This window comes from Crocodylus siamensis, chromosome 2 (genome assembly GCF_052110815.1).
Source record: "Crocodylus siamensis isolate JL-2025a chromosome 2, ASM5211081v1, whole genome shotgun sequence".
Classification (NCBI taxonomy): Eukaryota; Metazoa; Chordata; order Crocodylia; family Crocodylidae; genus Crocodylus; species Crocodylus siamensis.
The window spans coordinates 37,056,131-37,076,193 of NC_143396.1; the positions used below are offsets into that span (position 1 = coordinate 37,056,131).

The 20,063-nt window shown below is 42.3% G+C and overlaps 1 protein-coding gene across 2 annotated transcripts in view; it reads right to left on the reverse strand.

The window, feature by feature from the left end:
* The window catches only part of PPARGC1A (PPARG coactivator 1 alpha), a 575,330-nt gene that overhangs the window by 32,707 nt on the left and 522,560 nt on the right, over positions 1 to 20,063 (reverse strand). For both annotated transcript variants that reach the window (XM_090035708.1, XM_090035709.1), the window contains exons 3-5: positions 5,142 to 5,336; positions 3,411 to 3,533; positions 2,347 to 2,551 (exon numbers count right to left, since the gene is read on the reverse strand). In XM_090035708.1, the coding sequence (XP_089891834.1) occupies positions 2,347 to 2,551; positions 3,411 to 3,533; positions 5,142 to 5,336 (523 nt within the window). The remainder of the gene's footprint in view (positions 1 to 2,346; positions 2,552 to 3,410; positions 3,534 to 5,141; positions 5,337 to 20,063) is intronic.

The following is a 20,063-nucleotide window of genomic DNA, read 5'->3' on the forward strand; positions in this document are numbered from 1 at the left end:
CTAGCCTCTTTTTGAAGACCTCCAGGGTAGGAGCCAGTACCACTTCCCTTGGAAGTTGGTTCCAGATCATAGCTGCCCTGACTGCAAAGTACTGCCTCTTGAAATCTAGCTTGAACCTACTCTCAATCAACTTGTGGCCATTAGTCCTAGTTACTCTGGGTACTGCAACTTGTGGCCATTATTCCTAGTTACTCTGGGAACAGGGCCTCTCCCATTCCCCGCTGCTCCCCCCTGGTAACTTTTTAGATGGCCACCAGATCCCCTCTCAGCCTTCTCTAGTGCAGGCTGAACAGTTTCAGGTCCCGTAGCCTCCACTCGTAGGGCCTGCCTTGCTGCCCCCTGACCATACGAGTGGCCCTCTTCTGGACCCTCTCGATGAGAGAGGCCCTCCTCTGGAGCATGCAAGTGGCCCTCCTCTGGACCACATCTCCCCTGAAGTGTGCCGCCCAGAACCGGATGCAGTACTCCAACTAGGACCTGGTTTAAATCGCAATTTTGCATTTTCCTCCAGGCAAGAGAACTGCAGTGATGGGGCTGGGGAAAAAAACCCCATCTGGATGCATTTGTTTTTCAAGCTGAAAGCTCCACACTGCTCTTGTCCTTACATTAAATATGGTCTGCTATTTTAAAGATAAAGGAAGCGATTTGGGGCAATACGTGCCTTAAATTAGATCCTTACATAGGGTTCCTCAATAAAGATTAGAAGCCTAATTTTTTTCCCTCTGGAAAATACAGGTTTAAGAGCCTAATTCTGCTCACTGATAGCAATGGAAACACATCTGTATAATACAGCAAAATTCAGCTAAAAATTACATTGCAGGTGGCTGGAGATTAAATTGCAGAAATTCAAGAAAAAGAATCTGGAAAAGGGAATTAAACGTTTACAACTTCACAGCAATAAAGCTAAAGCTACAGCCATCACAAAAACTCCAGTAAACCCCCATAAGCTACAGGAGCCATCAAAGACCTACCTCTCTGGTCAGCTTTTAGGGTCAGTACAGATTATCACACCTCCTGCACTGAATTGCTTCTGCACAGCTGCAGAAGCAAGACCCATATTATCCCTGTACCATCCAGTGCAGTTTTGCACAGAAGCAGCTTGCTAAAACCAGCCAGAAGGAGTGGCAGTTGGCATTAAGGAAGCTCTAGGGGCAGTTAGATTTCTTTCCTACAATAAAAATAGTTATGTGAATTTGAAACCTTAATGGGGAAAACCACACTTAGGAGGTCAGAATATATAGCTGGGAGAAGGGAATTAAGGCAGGGAAGGGGGAAATGTATTTTTTAAATATACCTCAAAATGGTCTCAAAATGAGGTTGGGGGAGTTGATTTAAAACTGTCATTTAAAAATATTTCTGTGCCTGCTGCAACACATCAGAGCAGCAATCTTTGGGTCAAATTCTGATTTCACTTACAGCTGAGTAAATTACACTTATTTCAATGGTAATCTTTTGGATTTATATGAATGCAACTGAAAGCAGAATCTGGCCACCTTGGAAGCAGTGGCAGAACATAAGGAAGCATATTTTAAAGTAACAGTAACTTTAAATAAGCTCCCTTTGGGCCCATAAGTTTATAGAGCTTTTCTTTATCTGGGGGAGGAGGAGGAATAGGAAGAAAAGCAAGGAAAATGTCTGCCACGAGAGGGTTTTTAAGGTCTTGCATCTATGCCACAGAAGCCACTTACGATACAGCCCAACTCTTTATACATTGGAGGATATTAAAAGTCAACACAGATGTTTAGTTTTGACCATAAAGAAATTTACAGAGAGAGCAGGGAGAAGCGGGGTAGGGGTCAGGATGGCTTCCAAACTTTCAACTACTTACAAAATAAAAAAAACAAACTGATGTTCTAGCTGTAATAAGAACGTCACATTTACTGCCTTTTCAGTAGCAGCAAGATCACTATTTATTGTCTCTTAAGGAATACATGGCAAGTTAACAATGCCTTCATTTTTACTTTGGTAAAAAAAAGCAGCTCACTAATGAACTGGCTTGCCCAGCTTGTTCAGGGGTATCATTATTTCTTAGTGATACAGTACTCTATATGTAAGCCTGAAGGCTCAGTATCTGTTAATTTTTGAATGTTGGCTAAAATTTTAGGTTTCTTTTCTGGGATTTGTAGGAACTTTTAAAAATTGTCCATAAACTGAAAAAAGTGATGTTTAACTAACCTAACTGTACTGTCTTTTACTTCTCTCTATATCAAGGAACTTCTGAATTTACAGCATAGAGACACTAAGGGAAAGAACAGAAGTAACAGTGTGGGTTTTACTGTTTTCATAGTCATTGCATTCCGGCTTCCTACCATTAATGCTGCTGCCAAAATTATGTTCCAGGCCTACCTTGCAAATGATGTGCCTGAGAGTGCAGTTGGGGCCTCTTTTTGGAGTTGCATTTGTCTTTGCTGCTGTTCCTGTTCTCCGTCGGTTTGGTCTGAGGAGGGTCATCATTTGTAGTCAGATACTTGAGAAGCTCAGAGCAGGGACGTCTCTGTGGCTTCTGCTGTTGACAAATGCTCTTTGCTTTATTGCTCCATGAATTCTCGGTCTTAAAAACAAGGCATAATAAAAAAAAAAGAAAGCTAAAATTAGAGAACTGAACCCTATCAAAATGGATATAGTTTTCTGAAGAGATGAGATTTTCAATGAAGTGTTCAGTGTAAGTGTAGTAGATCTATGAGCTGTGAATAATTGTTTGCAGAACAAGGAAAGAAAACTCCATTTAAAATTCCTAAATGACATTTATGCAGCTCTTTATTTCATTTCTCCTACATTTCAGTGTTCCTACTCAGCAACATGTAACTAACAAGACCCTACAGCACCTTTACTGTGAACAAGAAAATAAACTGGTTTAAACCTTAATTTGTGGCTGATTACTAGAGCCCAGTATTCACAATTCTCTTAAGTACACCTAAATGCTCCGTATTCAGTTACAGTGAATGGCAAGACAAACATTGTTTAATACAGCCTGCTAACAGAATTATGTCATTGCCAGCATCCTATCCAATTAATGGCTGATATAGACCTTTTGCTGGGATTCCAGTGCAGTTTTTCTTAAATTAGACAGCTGGTAAAATGGCAACCCTGCATTTTAGAATCACTCAAACATCAGCCCCACAACAAATTTTGTTGTATCCCCTATATGTATAAAGTGGGCAAAGAGAAACAAAGGGACTAGCAGCTAATTCTGCTGAAAGCAAAGGCATAAATGAACTACTCACAACATAAAGCAGCTCCAGTGATTTTTTTTGGAACCTAGTCTATAATCTGTTCGTATTTTTTAAAGGAGTTGCAGGATGCAAGGCAGATTAAAACTGAACATATACAGCTACTGCTTATTTGATTGCTGAAAGGAAAAATGACTTTGTTACATTTTTTAAACCTTGTTACGAAGATTAAGTTTGTACCTTAACAACCACAGGGCTTGTTCTGATCCTGTGATTAGTATTTGCATGGTTTTGTGTGCTGAGACCACTGCATTCATTGTAATTTAGCTGAGTGTTGGCTGGAGCCAGCAAGAGCTTCTTAAGCTACAAACATATCAGGGAAGGGGAGGTGGAGGGGGAAAGAGAAAAGTTATGCATCTTTAAGGATTAAAATAACTTATCTGCATTTTTTGCATAGTTACTTAAAATCAGTTACATCGATCTCTCAAGCAGTGTACAATAACACAGAACAAAGTGCTTGATAATCCCCAGAGCACAAAAGTTTGGTTTCCTTCTATTAGTTTGCTGGGGTACTTCCTTGTCCTATACTACAGTAAATTACAAAGCAAAAAGAAATGGTGATTGCTTTGGTTTTCCATCAAGTGAGGAAACTCCTCAACAGAAGACTGGGTAAAATCTTTAAAGTTAAGGATCTGAACTTGTTCCTGCCAAAGCAATGACAGCAGAAGCAGCATCAGATCTTCACACTGTTTTTGCAAAGATACATGATGGGTTTGCGTCATACTTCAAAACTCACTCCAAGTCCACTGACTTCAGTAGAAGTTTTCCATTGGTATCACGGGACACTGAGCTTTGAGTGAGGGTAAGGACTCACATACATTTGGAGGCATTTCAAAAAGGGAACATTTCACAAGGGCAGCACCTGTTGTGTTATCATTGTGACATTTGGACAAGCTAGGAAGGACACAAAGGGCGCGTTCCCATGAGTGGGAACATGTGTTTCCCCGGGGACAAACAGCAACAACGCAATATGTGCCGCCGCTACTTGTTCCTGTGGAACAGCTATGCACATGCACTCTGGCATGTGGCACGTTGCTCCAAGTGGGGTAAGGGAGGCTGAGGCTCCCGTTTCAGGTGGCGCACACTGCTGCCACATGCACCACCCCATTTTTTTAGGCATAGGTTTTTTTTACACTGGGATCTCCTGGTGTCAAAAACTCCCCCCACACTGTATGTGTGGCACATGCGGTGTGCGGCACCACAGACAGGTCTGTGACACCGCATACCACACATGCGTGCTCGTTTGGACGTGCCCAAATGTAGCAAAACCACTCCAAATTTAAAGTGGGAGTGGTTTTGCTACACTGGTATTGTTCCAGCTTGCCCACATGTAACAATCAGAACATGACAGTTGCTGTCCTTTTGCCCTGTTCCCCTTTCAAAAAAGCTCCAGATGTCCATACCCAGATATATAAATCTCAAAATCAATGATATTTTGCAATTTATACAACAAGACAATGTGTGGGAAGTGTACACCACAACTGTTTGTACTGTGCAAGAATGCTAAAGGTGGAGACTCCCCCTTTGCCCTTCCATTAAGCACCAGGCCCATTAATGGGTATCTCCTTACACATTATTGAAAGTGATTTCTATACATACACTATACTAAAACAACCAAAAAATGAAACCCAAATTAAAAATACTGCTATGACTTAGGTGAATATAATGATAAACAAGTGTCATTCACTAGAACACAAATGTCAAACAATTCCTCTTTGAAACATTTTTAATATAAGCCCTTAATATTAATTCTAAGATTATAGCCACATCTAAGTTATAGCATTTGACTGGATTCTCCTTCGGTTTCAGTCTAAATGAAAAGTCCAAACCTTACTGTGACTACATCATACCCATGCAGCGGGTAGCCAGAGGCACATCCAATTCCTGTTAAACAGTAGGAAGGATTCTTACTAGAGACGGCTCTTCTGCCTCCTGAGCTGGAGGGGTGCCGTCAGGCATTGGTGAAGGGCTAGTATCATTTTCATTGGTCACTTCTCCATCTGTCAGTGCATCAAATGAAGGCAATCCATCCTCATCCACAGGGATACTGTCCAGTGTCTCTGTGAGAACTGCCAGCAAGTTTGCCTCATTCTCTTCATCTATCTTCTGTATGAAGGGAAACATGGAAACAGATAAGAGAGACGTGAGGAATAATGTGCTCAATCGATATATTAAAAATAAGCACCTCAGCAAAACTTACAATAGCAACCTAAAATGACATCTGACAAGATATAATTATTGACAATGACATTACCCATTTCTATATTTGGTGATTTAGTGAGAAGAATCTGTTTCCCTCTGCATTGCATCTTTCCAATTTACTTTTTTCCCTAGTTGTTTTTTAAAAACAGCAACCCTACTTCCCCATTATTAACAACTATAGTTAAATTATCACGTAGGGACTGTATTACCGAATGCACCTAAGTTACTGACATCTAATGAAGCAAGCACTGCCCGGGCTGTCTCTTTCTCTCTCTCTTCAGCACTGAGCACCAGTTAATTGACCTGACAAAATTACAAGAATCACAGAATAAGACAGCTAATCAGAAGACCAAAATGTATTACTAGGAGAAATTAGGCAAGTCTTTATCGCGTATGCAGCTAGCGTAATGGACAAATTTCCCTTCCTCACCTCTGAACATTCTTGGTCCAAAAACAAATACAAAAGTCCCCATTTCTAAACATTTTGACATAAGAATAGCAATCAGTGCTCATAATATGAATGGCACACTCTTGGGTTCTTTTTAAACAAATGTATTAGGCAGGTTGCCTTTGAAGTTTGTCCTTTCCAGTAATGTAGTTTGAGTGCTGAATGTAACTATTGTATGCATTTATCTAATTCAGACTGCAATTATAAAAAGCAGATTAATTCCTAATCAGATGTGGCTGTTATGCTAATTTATATTAGATACCTTATTTCAGTAGTAACAGGCCTTGCTTTTGTCAAATCAAGTAAATTTAAATTCCTTTAATTTTTTTTAATGGAAAACATTTCCTAATATCCATTAGTACTTGGTTTTCAATAGCATGCTTGGAAAACATTGCTTCCCAGCACCTTCTGCCCTCCACCCCAAATTTTAAATATTTCATATGTATAGAGATATTGTCACAGCAGTTATTGTTGGGAATCTCATCTAAGTCATGCTAAAGTCAATGAAAAGACTTCCATTGACTTTAGGGAGTCTTTGATTCAAATCCCACTGAGGCCAACTGGGAGTTTTTCAACTGAATTTAAAGGGAGCTGATTAGGCCCCAATGTACACCATGAAAAAGTAACCTGAGCAAGCACTTTCTAGAGTTTTAACAGTTTAGATGTACAATAACAGTAAGGCACTGAAATATAAAATACCAGGAAGTCCTTAAAATACCTTTCTCCATAAAAAACAGTAAATCCAATAATCCAATAGCAAAATATTGCCAGCTAACCTTTTGGAAGAAAAAGCAGTGATGTGTAGTCTAAGTACATTCACACTGTATACCCGTCTTTGAACAGAGCAGCATTTGAGCACATTCTTCTTTCAAGAATCTTAAATAAAATAGCTCTGCCCATTGTTTAAGGAGCTACAATTAAGATAAAGCAGAAAGCTTCCTGCTGCTTGCAACAGCAGCTTAGAAGAGAAACTGTATCATGAAAACGAAGAAGACTGAACAATGCTTAGCCACCGAGAAGAAGAATCCTATGTTTAACAGCAGTATCTAGTGAGTCCTGTCATAACAAAACAAACAAGTACACCATCAGCAAGACAGCAGAATCATAAGCGTAAGCATAATTCACCAGTTTAACTCAGTTGTTAACTGAAGGAAAGTGGAAGAAGAGGAGAGATGGAAACCAAGTTTTTGAGTAGAATCCTACTCTAACAAGTTGCACTGTTGTAATAAAGCAGCAAAACAATGGTCCAGATTCTGGCAAAATATTTAAAATCAGTTACTATGGAGAAGTCTTATGCCAGTTAATAGAATGAAAACTTTTCTATCAAGTGTTTAAACTGACTTACAGAAATCTATAGTAGACAGATAACTGCATTCTATACAGCAGTTTGAGAGTCTACCGAGGTGGGGTGAATGCCACTCCTAAGCTCATTACCCCAAGCAATCCCAGTAGCATTCTCCCTGGTTGACCACTAGCTCTGTGGTCCAAATGCCTCTAGGGATTTTCACTGGTATGTTGCTCCTCCACCCACACCCCACCTCCATTCTGTACACAGCAGCCTACCAAACCCACAGCAATGCCCCAAGTGTTACTATTTCTGACCAGGAATGCCGTCTTTAATACTACAATGCTAGAAGAAACCCCGATATTTGCTATTAGCTGTTTAGCTCTCATGCTTTTAAACAGACATTCAAGTGCACTGACATTCAGGAACAAAGTTGAGTGGACACTGGCCCTCATCATAGCAATTTCAATTAGTTTTGTACAAGTTTCAACAATCAAGCACCCCAGAGAAAGCAAAGGATGTGACAAAGAGGACTCTGTTAAACAATTAATGTCACTTTCCATTATTGCTTCAGTCCCAATTTACAGAGCAAATAAATCAGTCACCACAGATGAAGCACACTAGCTGGCTAACACATGTCTGTTCACAAACGACATGGCAGTAGGAACACATTAGTCAGGAAAATGACATTGCAAGATAACCTTTAGAAGGTTTAACTATGCTATTGCTTCTAATTGTCCTAAATTACTGTTTATAAAGAAACATATTTATTAGAGATAGAAGAAAGGGTGTTGAGAGGAGATGGCGACAGTGAGATGGAAGAGCAGATCAACATCTGAGTAATAATCACTGAAGCAACAACTCTCTGGTTCACTATCACAGGCTGAGTCGTAGTGTTGACAGCACTGGGGAGAAGCTATGCAGCAGCCAAATGCAGTAAATTTCACCATTTCAGCCTTCCCACTTATGAGGGTTATTTTTCCATAGCGGCTTCCGACCTACTAATTTAAGAGAGCCTCATCCTGTGAGCTGCTGGGAACCATTTCAATGCACTAAGCACCTTAAATTCCCTGGGTGCACAGAGGGAACCAAGACTGCTCAACACACTACAGGAGGCAGCCAGCAGCAGCCGCTCGCTGACAGGACCCCGTGCGTTCCAAATAGGGTAATGTGAAAACTGTACTGACTTCCTCTTCAACCAGGAGCTATTAAGTATCAAGAACAACTACTTAAATGGACCGCAGCATACAAGAAGGTGGAGCAGTGGATGAGATTGTTTGAGAAATATATGCAAATATGGCATTTTGAAAAATGCCCTGCAATGACTGCTTATCACCGTAACCTGTTAAAGTATTTGCTGCAAGTAGAGATGTGCTCAAAGGTAGACTTGAAAAAAAAAGCAGTGCTGACCAGAACATGTCTGGCCCCTGCATGTGTTCATCTCTGGTGGAGCTAGTCATAAATGCAGTCCCTCACCACATTTGAGGTTGTAATCTGGTTTAATTGTCTCTGACAGTGCTGGGTCGGCACCAGGTGGCCTGGGAACATCCCCCTGTGGCCCCACCCATCATCACAGCCATATGGTGGTGAGGGATGGGGGGGCAATAAATACTGTACAGAAATAAAAATAAGGGGGGAGGAGGGAGGGCTGTACCCAATCTCACAAGGGCACTTCCAGCCCTGAACTTCTGTGAATCTGAGGCCAGAGCAAGGTGTGAGTATACTGCACACACAGAAGGTTAAGCAATGGCTGTGGCCCCTCTATGTATTTGAGAATTCAATGCAGAAGATCCCCAGGTTATGTAAAATTACCATAGCTCCAATGAATTAATAAAAGCAAGTGATTTGGGGGGGGGGGCTGTCCCCAACGTGCTCCTCAGTCACTCATCAACTTCTAAAAAATGTATCCAAATACACTGCAGGAATCAGAGTTTCTATGAATGATTTCTTTTATTGGACCAACTGCACCGTTAGGATAGACTTAGACAAGACTGCTGATGGAGCAGGTTTATTATATTTTATTCTCTAATGTATTATAGAAGCTCAAAACTCAGGTGGGATGGAGACTGAGCTGTCTGTTACTCCTGTGTAGATACTTACGGGATGTACTTCTTCCTGAAAAAAACATTCCATTCTCCAGCAATGTCCTCAGATCAGACTAAATTCAATAGCAATCATCATCACCGCCAATCCTGCCGCCTCAGCTCCCTAAATATATACTGGACCATAGTCCACAGTGGTGTAAATACACAAAGCTATTATGGTCAGTGAAGCTCTGTTGGTTTACATGGGCCAGATACATTTCTAATCATTTTACAGATTTTTTCCCAATGCTACCAGCAAATCCAACATGCTGCAATCTGGCTGTTTTCAGAATCATAATTTGCAAGGCCTGATTTTATTCTACATCAAATATGGAAATCAGCTAATGAAAGATGACAATGCTGAAATATTTTGTTCGTATGGATAATCTGAATGACAAATTATTGGCCTGTCATAATTCTGATTCTCCGCCCCCACTGGGAGCCTGACAGCATGCTCATGGTCACCCTGCCAAAGCTGCTGAGCATTGGGTTAAACTCCCCTCTATGCAGCATGGGTGAGGCTGCAGCTGGAGTATTGCATTCAGTTTTGGGCACGGCACTTTCAGAGGGATGTGGAAAACCTTGAGAGGGTCCAGAAGAGGACTACTCAGATGGTTAGGGGCTTGGAGGTAAGGTCCCACGAGGAAAGACTGAGGGACCTAGATCTCTTCAGCCTCCACAAGAGAAGGCTGAGAGGAGATCTAGTGGCCATCTACAAATTCATTGTGGGGGACAGCAAGGAATAGGCGATGCCTTGTTCATCAGGGCACCCCCTGGAGTTGCTAGGAACAACAGCCATAAACTCACAAAAAGCAAATTTAGGTTAGACATCAGGAAGAACTTCCAGAATCTGGAATGGGTTTTCAAGGGAGGTGGTGCTCTCCCCGACGTTGGGGGTCTTTAAGAGGAGACTGGACAAGCACCTGGCTGGGGTTGTCTGGCCCTAGCACTCTTTCCTGCCCAGTGCAGAGGGTCCGACTCAATGATTTACTAAGGTCTCTTCCAACCCTAAACATCTATGAACCTTTCAAAGGGAAGCCCTGAAACATCCCTGGATCATGGGGGCTGCTGGTCCCCGGTTTTCAACTTGCCAGTGCAGGAGCAGCCTGAGAACATGTTCATAATGCACTGGTAAGTAAAAAGAATAGAACTGAGATGTGATCCTTGATCCTAAAATCATGCCTCTTTCTGTGTGGTGCCACTAAAGGAATGTGTGTCAGGGGCCTTAGGCTGCTGACAAGCTAAGATAAGATCAGATCTCTTAATAGCAATTCACCAATAACAAAATATTTGTCTTCTCTAGAATCTTCTGGCTAAGAATCTTCTAGTGGTCTACAAATATTTACACATTAAGACAGAACTTTCAAAAACACGCGAGTGATTTAGGAACATGTCAGGAATTTTCAGTAGGTTTAAACGGGTAAGCAACGTTTTTTGGTCAGAGTGCTGAAAAAACCACAATGTCTACCTTAGCACGTGCGGGAGTGCCAGCATGCCAGAAAAACAAAATGGGTGGGGGGAGGGTACATGGTAGGACACACTGCATATTAGTATATTTAATAATCATAAATGTTGCCTTTCTTTTTGTGTATTCCTTTTTTGTTGCATGTTGCAATGAGAGAGAAAAAAAGAGACAAACGAGGGGGGGGAAGGAGAGGAGAAGAGAGCAGAGAGAGAACCAGACACACGCACACAGAGAACCATGTGCACAAACACGGAGAACCAGAACACACCCATAACAGACATATGCATACACACATCCAGAACCAGGCGTGTGCACACAGAGATGCACAGGACCAGACAGAGGCAGACAAACACACAGAACCAGATGCGTGGGCACACGGAGCCGGGCTCCTGGGACACTGGACAAAGTCCTCTCCGAGGCTCGTGTGTACCTGCCGGTATGCAGCTAATGCCGGAGCCCAGAGCAGATGTTTGTAGCCTCCCAGCTGCAGCCAGCCCAGGGTCTGGGTAAATGCCACCAACCACGGCAGGGCTTGCAGCTGCCCAGCCACCTGCTGGGAGCAGCCTGAGCTTCATGGCTAGCAGCAGCTGCCTAGAGCCTAGGCCGGCAGTGACGTGCTAAGCAAAACGGCCTCGTGCCGTGCTCAGTACACATGCCGGGGGGTTGCGGACCCCTGGATTAAGCAGTACTGGCTTAGGCCAGAACAAAATTAATGATGACAGGTGCTATCTTAAATGTTTAAATAGGTAATAATGTGAGATTTGATGCATCTAGGGAGAGAAACAAGTGTTTTAATGTTATGTTATATTTGGCTTGTTTTATGGACTTAAGATTTTTGCATAGTCCTACAATGAAAAGCAACATGAAGCAAATACAGCACAATGTTTTCAAGGCCTGTTAGGCTAGTCCCCAAAAGACATTGCTATAATTGAAAAGTTTAAAATCTGGTGTTATCAAAAAGGTTTTTTCCTCTTTGTAAATACAGGAACAATCACACTTCTTGCCCCTAGTTCAAAGAGCATCTAAATCTAAAACTGATAGTGCCATTTATGATCCTTACACCCAGTTACCTTCACTATGTTAGTGTAGTCTGTTTACAATATGGGTTGGAAAGCATATTCTCTACCCTTTTTATGACAGAAGCAACAGCTTTGCCTGAACTGGGTTTCTGGAAACATATTCCTTATGTGCCAGTAAATACTGCTGGAGATTTACAACACATGCTAGAAGAGACTGGACCCAGAAAAGAACACAGAACTTGCTCTTCCAGAGAGAAATCTAGAAACTGGAGTCAGGCACTAGATTCCTTCCAGCAGTGCATTGGAAGACTTGGACTACTCAAAACAGAAGTCAAGGCAAAAAAAAACAGTCTACCTTCTGAACGTGGCACTGCCTAGCCCCTCTTCTGAACTCAGGCACCTGTCAGCAGTCTTCCATGCATTTGGGTTTTATTGCTGAAAGATTGCTGAAAGCAAAATATCAAACAGGCCTGGAACCATGGACCAGAATCCAGGACTTTTTCCTCCCAAGCTAGTGGTCTGATCACTCTGCTACAGAACAAAACTGTTCTTTTTCTGGAGTTCCCAAAGTGGCATTTCTTTCCGCACAAATGGCAATGCTCCAAAAGAAAGGATAGAGACGCCTAGTCGGGACTTGCACAGAACCAGAACTACGGAACTTCACAGTCTAACACTCAGGTATGTGGTGAGTTTAAATATCTCCAGGCTAGGCATAAGGTTAGTGGAGTGTTTTTGGACTTTATTTTGTATTTAGGTGGAATTCAGGCAATTAAATCCCACTTCACAGATTGTAAGGCTGGATGGGACCTCGGAAGATCATCAAGTCAAGCCCCTGCACCAGGCAGGAAAGACAACTGGGGTCAAGTGGCCCCAGCAAGGTGACCATCCAGTTTCCTCTTGAAGATTTCCAGAGTAGGAGGGAGCTTATTCCACAGGTCTGGACACCCTGACTGGGAAGAAGTTTTTCTGAATGTTCAGTCTAAAGCAGTCTTCCAGGACTTCATGGCAATTACTCCTGGTTTTCTGCAAGGGTGCCCTGGTGAGCAGTTGTTCACCGAGCCCTTGATGTACTCCCCTAATGTGGCAGTAAGCTGCTACCAAGTCCCCTCTCAGCTTTCTCTTTTTCAGGCTGAAGAGTCCCACATCCCTCAGCCTTTCCTCATATGGCTTGCCATGCAAGTCTCTGATCATATGGGTGACTCTTCCCTGGACTCTCTCAAGCTTGTTCAGGTCCTCGTTAAAGTGTGGTGTCCAGAACTGGATGCATTACTCCAGCTGGGGCCTCACCAGTGCTGGGTAGAGCAAAAGTATCACTTCCTTGGTTTGTTTGGAGATGGATCGATTGATGCATAAGATACCTAAATCCTTCACTAAATCCAGCCCCAAGTTCTCAGCATTAATATACTTATTTATACTTATTTAAGCTTTTCCTTCTCCTCCAATATTTCGGGGTGGACTCTGCTTGCTCCTGCAGTATAACAGAAAGATCAGCCCTTTCATATTCCTCAGAATACATGACCCTAAGCAGGAGATAAGAATATAGGACCTGGCCCCTGGGGCTGCCAACAGGAAAAAAAAACTCTAGGCACCTCCTCAACTGCAGGGGTCAGAGACAGCCTAGCTCAGAGTCATATAGGCAGTTTCTAATAGTCACTTGTGGAGTTTATTCATTCTATCTCACAAGAGACAAGTCACTAAGCTCTTCAGAACATGTCCTATTACCATATTACTCTGGTCTCATACACTTCCACTTCATGTGTCTTGCCTTTTAGACCATACACTCATACATTCACTTTCATGTTGTCTAATACAGGACTGAGCTCAGAGGCCATATTAAGTAAATATTATTATTCATATAATCAGTACAACATTTGGAATATACCAAATAATCCTTGAATGTCATTTTCTTTGTTCCCACATTCCACTTTCTTTCTGATAGGACGAATAAAGTACTTCACAGTGCTCTGCTGAAAGCAAAATATCACACATGCCTGGAACCATGGACCAGAATTCAGGACCAGAACCACGCACCAGTGGCAAAGTACTTCACAGTACTTTGCTACTGGTCAAAAAAGAGATAAGTAATGTGCATTCAAGAGAATACTACATATTTTCATGGGATCTTTATTCATGCCGTTAAACTGTGCTCATAATTTTTCAAAGGAAATTTGTACATGAAAAATCCAGGTTTTTCTATATAAAATCCAAAGGCATTTATCTTTACATATATTAATAAATTCAGAGATATTTAAACTTATAATGGGCCAGACACTGTAAAATTATTACCAAGGACCTATTATTACAGCAACACATGTCAGTTGAAAACTACAGGTACAGGCAGTTTTCATATTGGGTTTCCCTACATTTGTAATGTTTTTTCAGGTGTAAAGTTTAACTTTTATACTATGAAATAAATATGGCATCTTAAAAAAGGGTCTACTAAGTAATCTACAAAAAGTAATCTACAAAAAGGTCACATGTTTTATTGCTTTTAATGAATTGTTGCAGTTCAGAAGTTTCCATTACAGCCTGACAATTAAGTTTCTAATAAACTGAGGAGCTACTAATTGACTTATTCATCTCACAAACTGAGGATCCAGCTAGTAATCTGAGACACATTTTACAACTTTTGACCAAAAATCATTCACATTTTGCAATCCATTTAATGAACAGATTTATTTGTGTAAACTGCCTACCTTTCCGCTCCTCCCCACAAGCTTTGATTCTGGTGAGGGGTTGAATCCCCAGACACAGGGAACAAGGTATCCTGCTACAGACTGTGTTAATAATTGCAATGGTAAGATATTGCTATGCTAGAGCCAATGCACTGTTTGTGGGCTCAATATCACAAATTTATGGTAACTGAAATCACAGAATCTTTGGGAATGCAGTCAATTTGACTCAGTATCAAAAGGTCACTCTATTCAATTTATACTTGATGCTGAACACAGTATTGAGAAAACACCTGAAAGCAAGTGATCTCATCTGCAGTTTGGGCCTCAACATTTACTGGCTACATAAGGTAATTTGCTCATTACTAAGCAAATGCATTACATATGTTTTGTATTGGTCTGAGCTCAGAGGGATTTTTAAAATTGTATAGAAGTTGACACTATAGAAACATTACTAAATATCTGACCACAAGCTGCAATTTCATAGTGTTGAGACATAGCAAGAGCTCTCCCCCATTCTGTAGGGACAAGAACAACAACACACATGTGCTGCATCATGGCCTTTTGTAGCAGAAGATCCGTAAGGTGCATGGTCAGAGATGGAACTGGACAGACAAGCGTGAACTTGGAATATTCTTGCCATTTCCCTTCCCACAAAGAAGAAAGTGCTCAACTGCAAGACCCCACCCATATCTTAAAGAGAAACAAGGAATAGAAGACATTGGCAGGAACATAAAGGATGGAAAAATCTGATTGAAAGTTAGGAGACCTGAGAGTAGAAGGAGAGGGGATTTGGAAATCTGGGCTAAGGTTACAGCCTGCAGATAAGTGAATGTGCCTGTGAGGACCAGCACCAAATATTAATGATAGAGTACGTGGAAGAAAAGAATGGCACAGCTGAGAAAGGAACTTGGGAGTACTCAGGCAATGGTGAAACAGGAGAATAGCCAGGCCTATGAGAAGTACCTGAAGTTGCAGCAGTCGGGAGGGCAGATCACTCATAAAGGGTGTATCAGAAGTTAGGCCAACATCCATGCTTACTATTCGGCAACTTCCTTTTTTGTGGCACATGGTGTGATGCACAATTACTTCCCCATATGCTCACTGGCCTTCCCCATTCATAAAGTGACATGGTCCTGAGCAATGAGCCACAAGGAGATTATTAGTTGTGATGGTGTTCCTAAAAATGTGTTAGGAACTTCACAGTCACAGACACAGTTCCTGACCCATTGTTCTTAAAATCTAAAAGTTTTGTCTTAATTCAGACAAGGCATAATGACTAATGAACACACAAAATTTTTAAAAAGTGGAAAGAAAGGGTAAGCATTACAGTAATAAGACTGCACTGATGCCCTGGCCTCTCCCCCTCACAAGTATTATGCTACAAGTGTCAGAAGTATTTCAGGCCAAATGCTCCAACACTGAATGCCTGATCACATTTATTTATGTATTTAATTTATGTGGCAAGCCTATCCTAATTTCTATGTGCACCTGAAGGATTTTTAAATGCTCACACACCTTGGGTTCCACATATCTACCTGCTGGGTAGCACCGTGCATTAGGGAGAGAAGTGCATCTCACAATATTTCACTGATTATTTCACAAATGTAATTGATGCTAATCCTTCCTTTTCTTGCTGGTAATATCAGGCACCTCTATAAGGATGTACTATGTGACACTTTATTCCCTTCCCTTAAAATTTATGAAATGTAGTCATGTTATTTTTGTTTATTTTTTATTTTAGTGTCACATTTGCTGTATTCAATATAATAAATATTACATCAGGACTTCCATCATAAAACCCCACCTATTACTGAGGTTTTATGGCTACAAAAATAAAATCCTTTTGGGATAAAATTAGAGCACAGGAGGACATTTTTTCTTTTTAGAAAATGTGGTTTACTTATGTGGTACCTTTTTGTTGTTAGAGGAAACAAAACTATAGATATAGGTTTTTAAAGTGATTTCTAATTCTTTTGGTTTCTTTTTAAAGAACAAAATGTTAAAGTTGCTTTGATCTAGTGCCTTCCGCTGTTTAAAAAACTGGATTTAATTTGACCGAGAAATTAGCATTTGTAAAGTATCTAATTCATTAATTACTTTGTATAATGTTTTAATTGATCAATGGGTTCAGCTTCATCAAACTTATCCAGTAAGCCTATTGAACAAGTATTTGAAACAGAGAGACTTCAGTTGTGCTCACACAGGAAGAGCAAGCATTCTTTGAGACCTGTAGTGTGAATGGATCAGCACATTGTTAATACATCTGGGCTTCCCATAAACTTTTATTATGATCCAACTGGATGACTGCCAACATACCCTCATTTCCTATACACTCCTGAGCTAGCTTTGAGTCGATGCAGACACAATACTCTTTTAGAAGACTATGGGCATGTCTATACTCTAAAGTTTAGCTGGCCTACTTAACCCATCTAAGAGAATGGAAATAATACACCCCAAAGTGACAGATTTCCGCTTACAATACCCGCATCTCCTGTTTTATATCATATATAAAAAAGTGCTCTTTTGTCACTATCGGCAATACACATACATTTGTCTGCTCTGATGGGCTGGATATCCAGCGCATCAAAGCAGACTCGATTAATTGAGCTGACTCACCTGGCACTGTTCTGCTTGCCTTTTTGTATAAACAGCAAAATGCACATCTGCGCTGAGAAGATGGTGTTTTAGTTCAAAAGCACGCTGCCACCATTTTCTCAGCACCGATGTGCATTTCACTGTTTATACAAAAAGGCATGCAACACAGTGCCAGGTGCTTTTAAAGGTGCCCTGTGCTACAGCACAAGCATGTGTACAACAAATGCCCTAGATATTGTACCTCTACAAATGGGCTTTGCTACTATAGTTCTAGTGGTGTAGAGTGGCAAGTTAGCTCCAAACCTACCAATGTCAAATAAAATGTCAAATTCTATTCTTGGATATACATTAAAATTAATGGGAGTTGCATGTAAGTGCCTGAGGAAAGATTTGGCTTGGTTAGTCCTATGGCACCTATGCAATAATACGGCATTTCTTCTACATATCTATTAAAGACCTTTGGTTGAACCTATGTTTCCATCAATTAGCACCCCCTTATGTTGTCGTTGCCTGCATGTGCTGAAAACAATCATACAGTGAAGCACATATTCAGAATGTGAAGATACTACTAGTAAAGGAAGTGTGGCCAGGTGCAGATACTGACATGACATGGAACACACGTGAATGTTGCCATTCTTTTCAGTCACATTAAATCAATACATGATATTTGAACAATTCCCACAACTCACAAAGTGGTAAGAAAATGATGCTGTCTAATATACTTCTAGTGCACCCCCTAAAATCCTCTATCTAAACAGTAGTCTCAGATTGTTCAGCCAGTCAAGGATTCTGATTGGTTGAGCTGTCTCAGCTACCACATCATACTCTTAACCATATATTTCCTTGATGTGTGACCATGTCCTATGACTTTAATGTTATTTTAATACAGGAGTGTGAGTAAATAGAATTACAAATTGAAGATATAGAGTTTAAATGGCAAATATTTAAAAAATACACAGAACAACCATAGCAAGGCTATCTATTGCCAGGTTTTCTCTGGAGTAAGTCTACTGCTTCCTAGTTTCCAGTTATCCTGAAACTCATTAGTCATCACAGACAACGTTGATTAAATATGGTTCACTACAAAATGTAAAATGCTTTGCTAGTTTCCAAACCACTTTGGCAAAGACTGAGCTGGGTAGCACTTAATGCTGTAGTGCATGTTAAGAATCCCACAGGGGGTGCATTCCTTGCATTCAACATTAACATTTCTTAATCAAAATTGAATATACTGCTAACTCTCTGATAGTCTTTTAAAACTCTATGTGCTTGGTCACCAGCATCCACTGTGAAAGACAGAAGAGATGCATTTTTCCCCATTTCTTAGGTCTGAGACATACTGATTCTTTATCAAGTTTCTGTTTCATAAGAGATGGTGAATATGAACATAGACATTTTTCTGCACTGCCTTTTTAAAAATAACCCTTCTGCGTGTTGGTGAAGAGCTGTAATTATCCATGCACTGAGCCTCACATTAATTTGTTGCAAGCTTCTCAAGGTGGGCACTAGGGCTGTGTGAAGCTTTGGTAACCGATTAGATTTGGAGGAAATTTGGCCCAATTCGGGGACTGACTCTCCGAATCCGAATCGAATCAGAAGACCAAATAAAAGCTCCGAATTGAGTCAAAGAATCCAAATCAATTTGGAAAAACTTCAGAAAAGATTCAGTTGATACAGAGATTCAGCCATAGACTAAACAGGCAGCTGATAGCTGCCTCCAGCTGGTAAGTCTGTTGGTCTTGGGGGAGGGGGGAGGGAATGGCCCAGGAGAAGGGGGAGATTGGGGCTGGGACAAGCTGCCCATCAGGGGTGGCAGGGCATGGGATGTGGGTGCAGCAGCACTGGGAGCAGGGGCTCAGCCCTGATGCTGCCCAGAGCAAACAACGCCTGAATCGTGCCCCTCCTTCATCAGCTGGGCAAATGGCAGCAGGGCAGAGCTCCCGTGGCTCCCCCCACTGGAGCGAGGGAGCTGTAGGAGAAGCCTCCATGGCTGCCCTGCCTGGCCCCATCCCCCACCTGGCCCCAGCTTCCAGCACTTTGAAGAAAAAAACCAAAAAAACCAAAAACCCCAACCCCCCCCCCCGCACTTACCCACTGCAGCAGCAGCAACTGGGGCCTCTGAGGGCTCATGGCAGAGCCCCCCAGCACAACACAGGGCAGTGGGGGGCAGCGGGGACTGTCCCCCCCAACCGCCTGGCACCTGCATGGTAGCTGTCCCGTGGTGCAGGTATAGGGTGGCTTAGCAGGGCAGTGTGTGCTCTGGGAACTGGGGCAGCTCCACGCGTCAGCTGGAGCCCAGCAGCACTTAGCCCCAGCTCCCAGGCAGTGCACGGCACCTTGCCAAGCTGCACAGTGCCCATGCCTTGGGGCAGCTACCACACAGGTGCCAAGTGGGACGGGCAATCCCTACTGCTCCATGCTACACTGCCCCCCACTGCCCCCCACTGCCCTGCGCTGCATGGGGGGCTCTGCCATGAACCTTCAGAGACCCCAGTCACCGCTCCTGCAGCCAGTATGTACACAGCTTTTTCAAGTGCTGGGAGGCTGGGGCCAGGCGAGGCATTCAATAGGGGCAGGGTAGATCAGGGAGTGGGGGCTACACAGCGGGGGCTCTGCCACATGCCCCAGAGCCCCCACAGCTGCTGCTGCTGCTGATGAGTGCAGTTTTTTTTGGTTTTTTTTTATTCCCAGACTGCTGCGGCTGGGTGGGGGGCCATCAGGCGGTGTGGCTGGGTAGAGGGGCTATCAGGGAGCTGGGACTAGGCTGGACCAGGTGGGGGATGGGGCTAGGCAGGGTAGCCATGGGAACTTCTCCCATGGCTTCCCCCACCCAGGGACGGGCAGGCACAGCCAGAGGAGCTGCAGGAAAACCTGCAGCTGCCCGGTTCTGCCTGCTTCTCCCTGGCCAACCCAAATCACCGGATTTCTCCAAATCAGCGCCGACTCTTCCAAAGCTGATTCGGCCAAATCGATTCAGGACAGTGATCCGAATCAAATCACTGTCCTCTGGACTGGCTGAATCCAAATCGAATTCTTCCTTATTTGCAGAGGCCTAGTGGG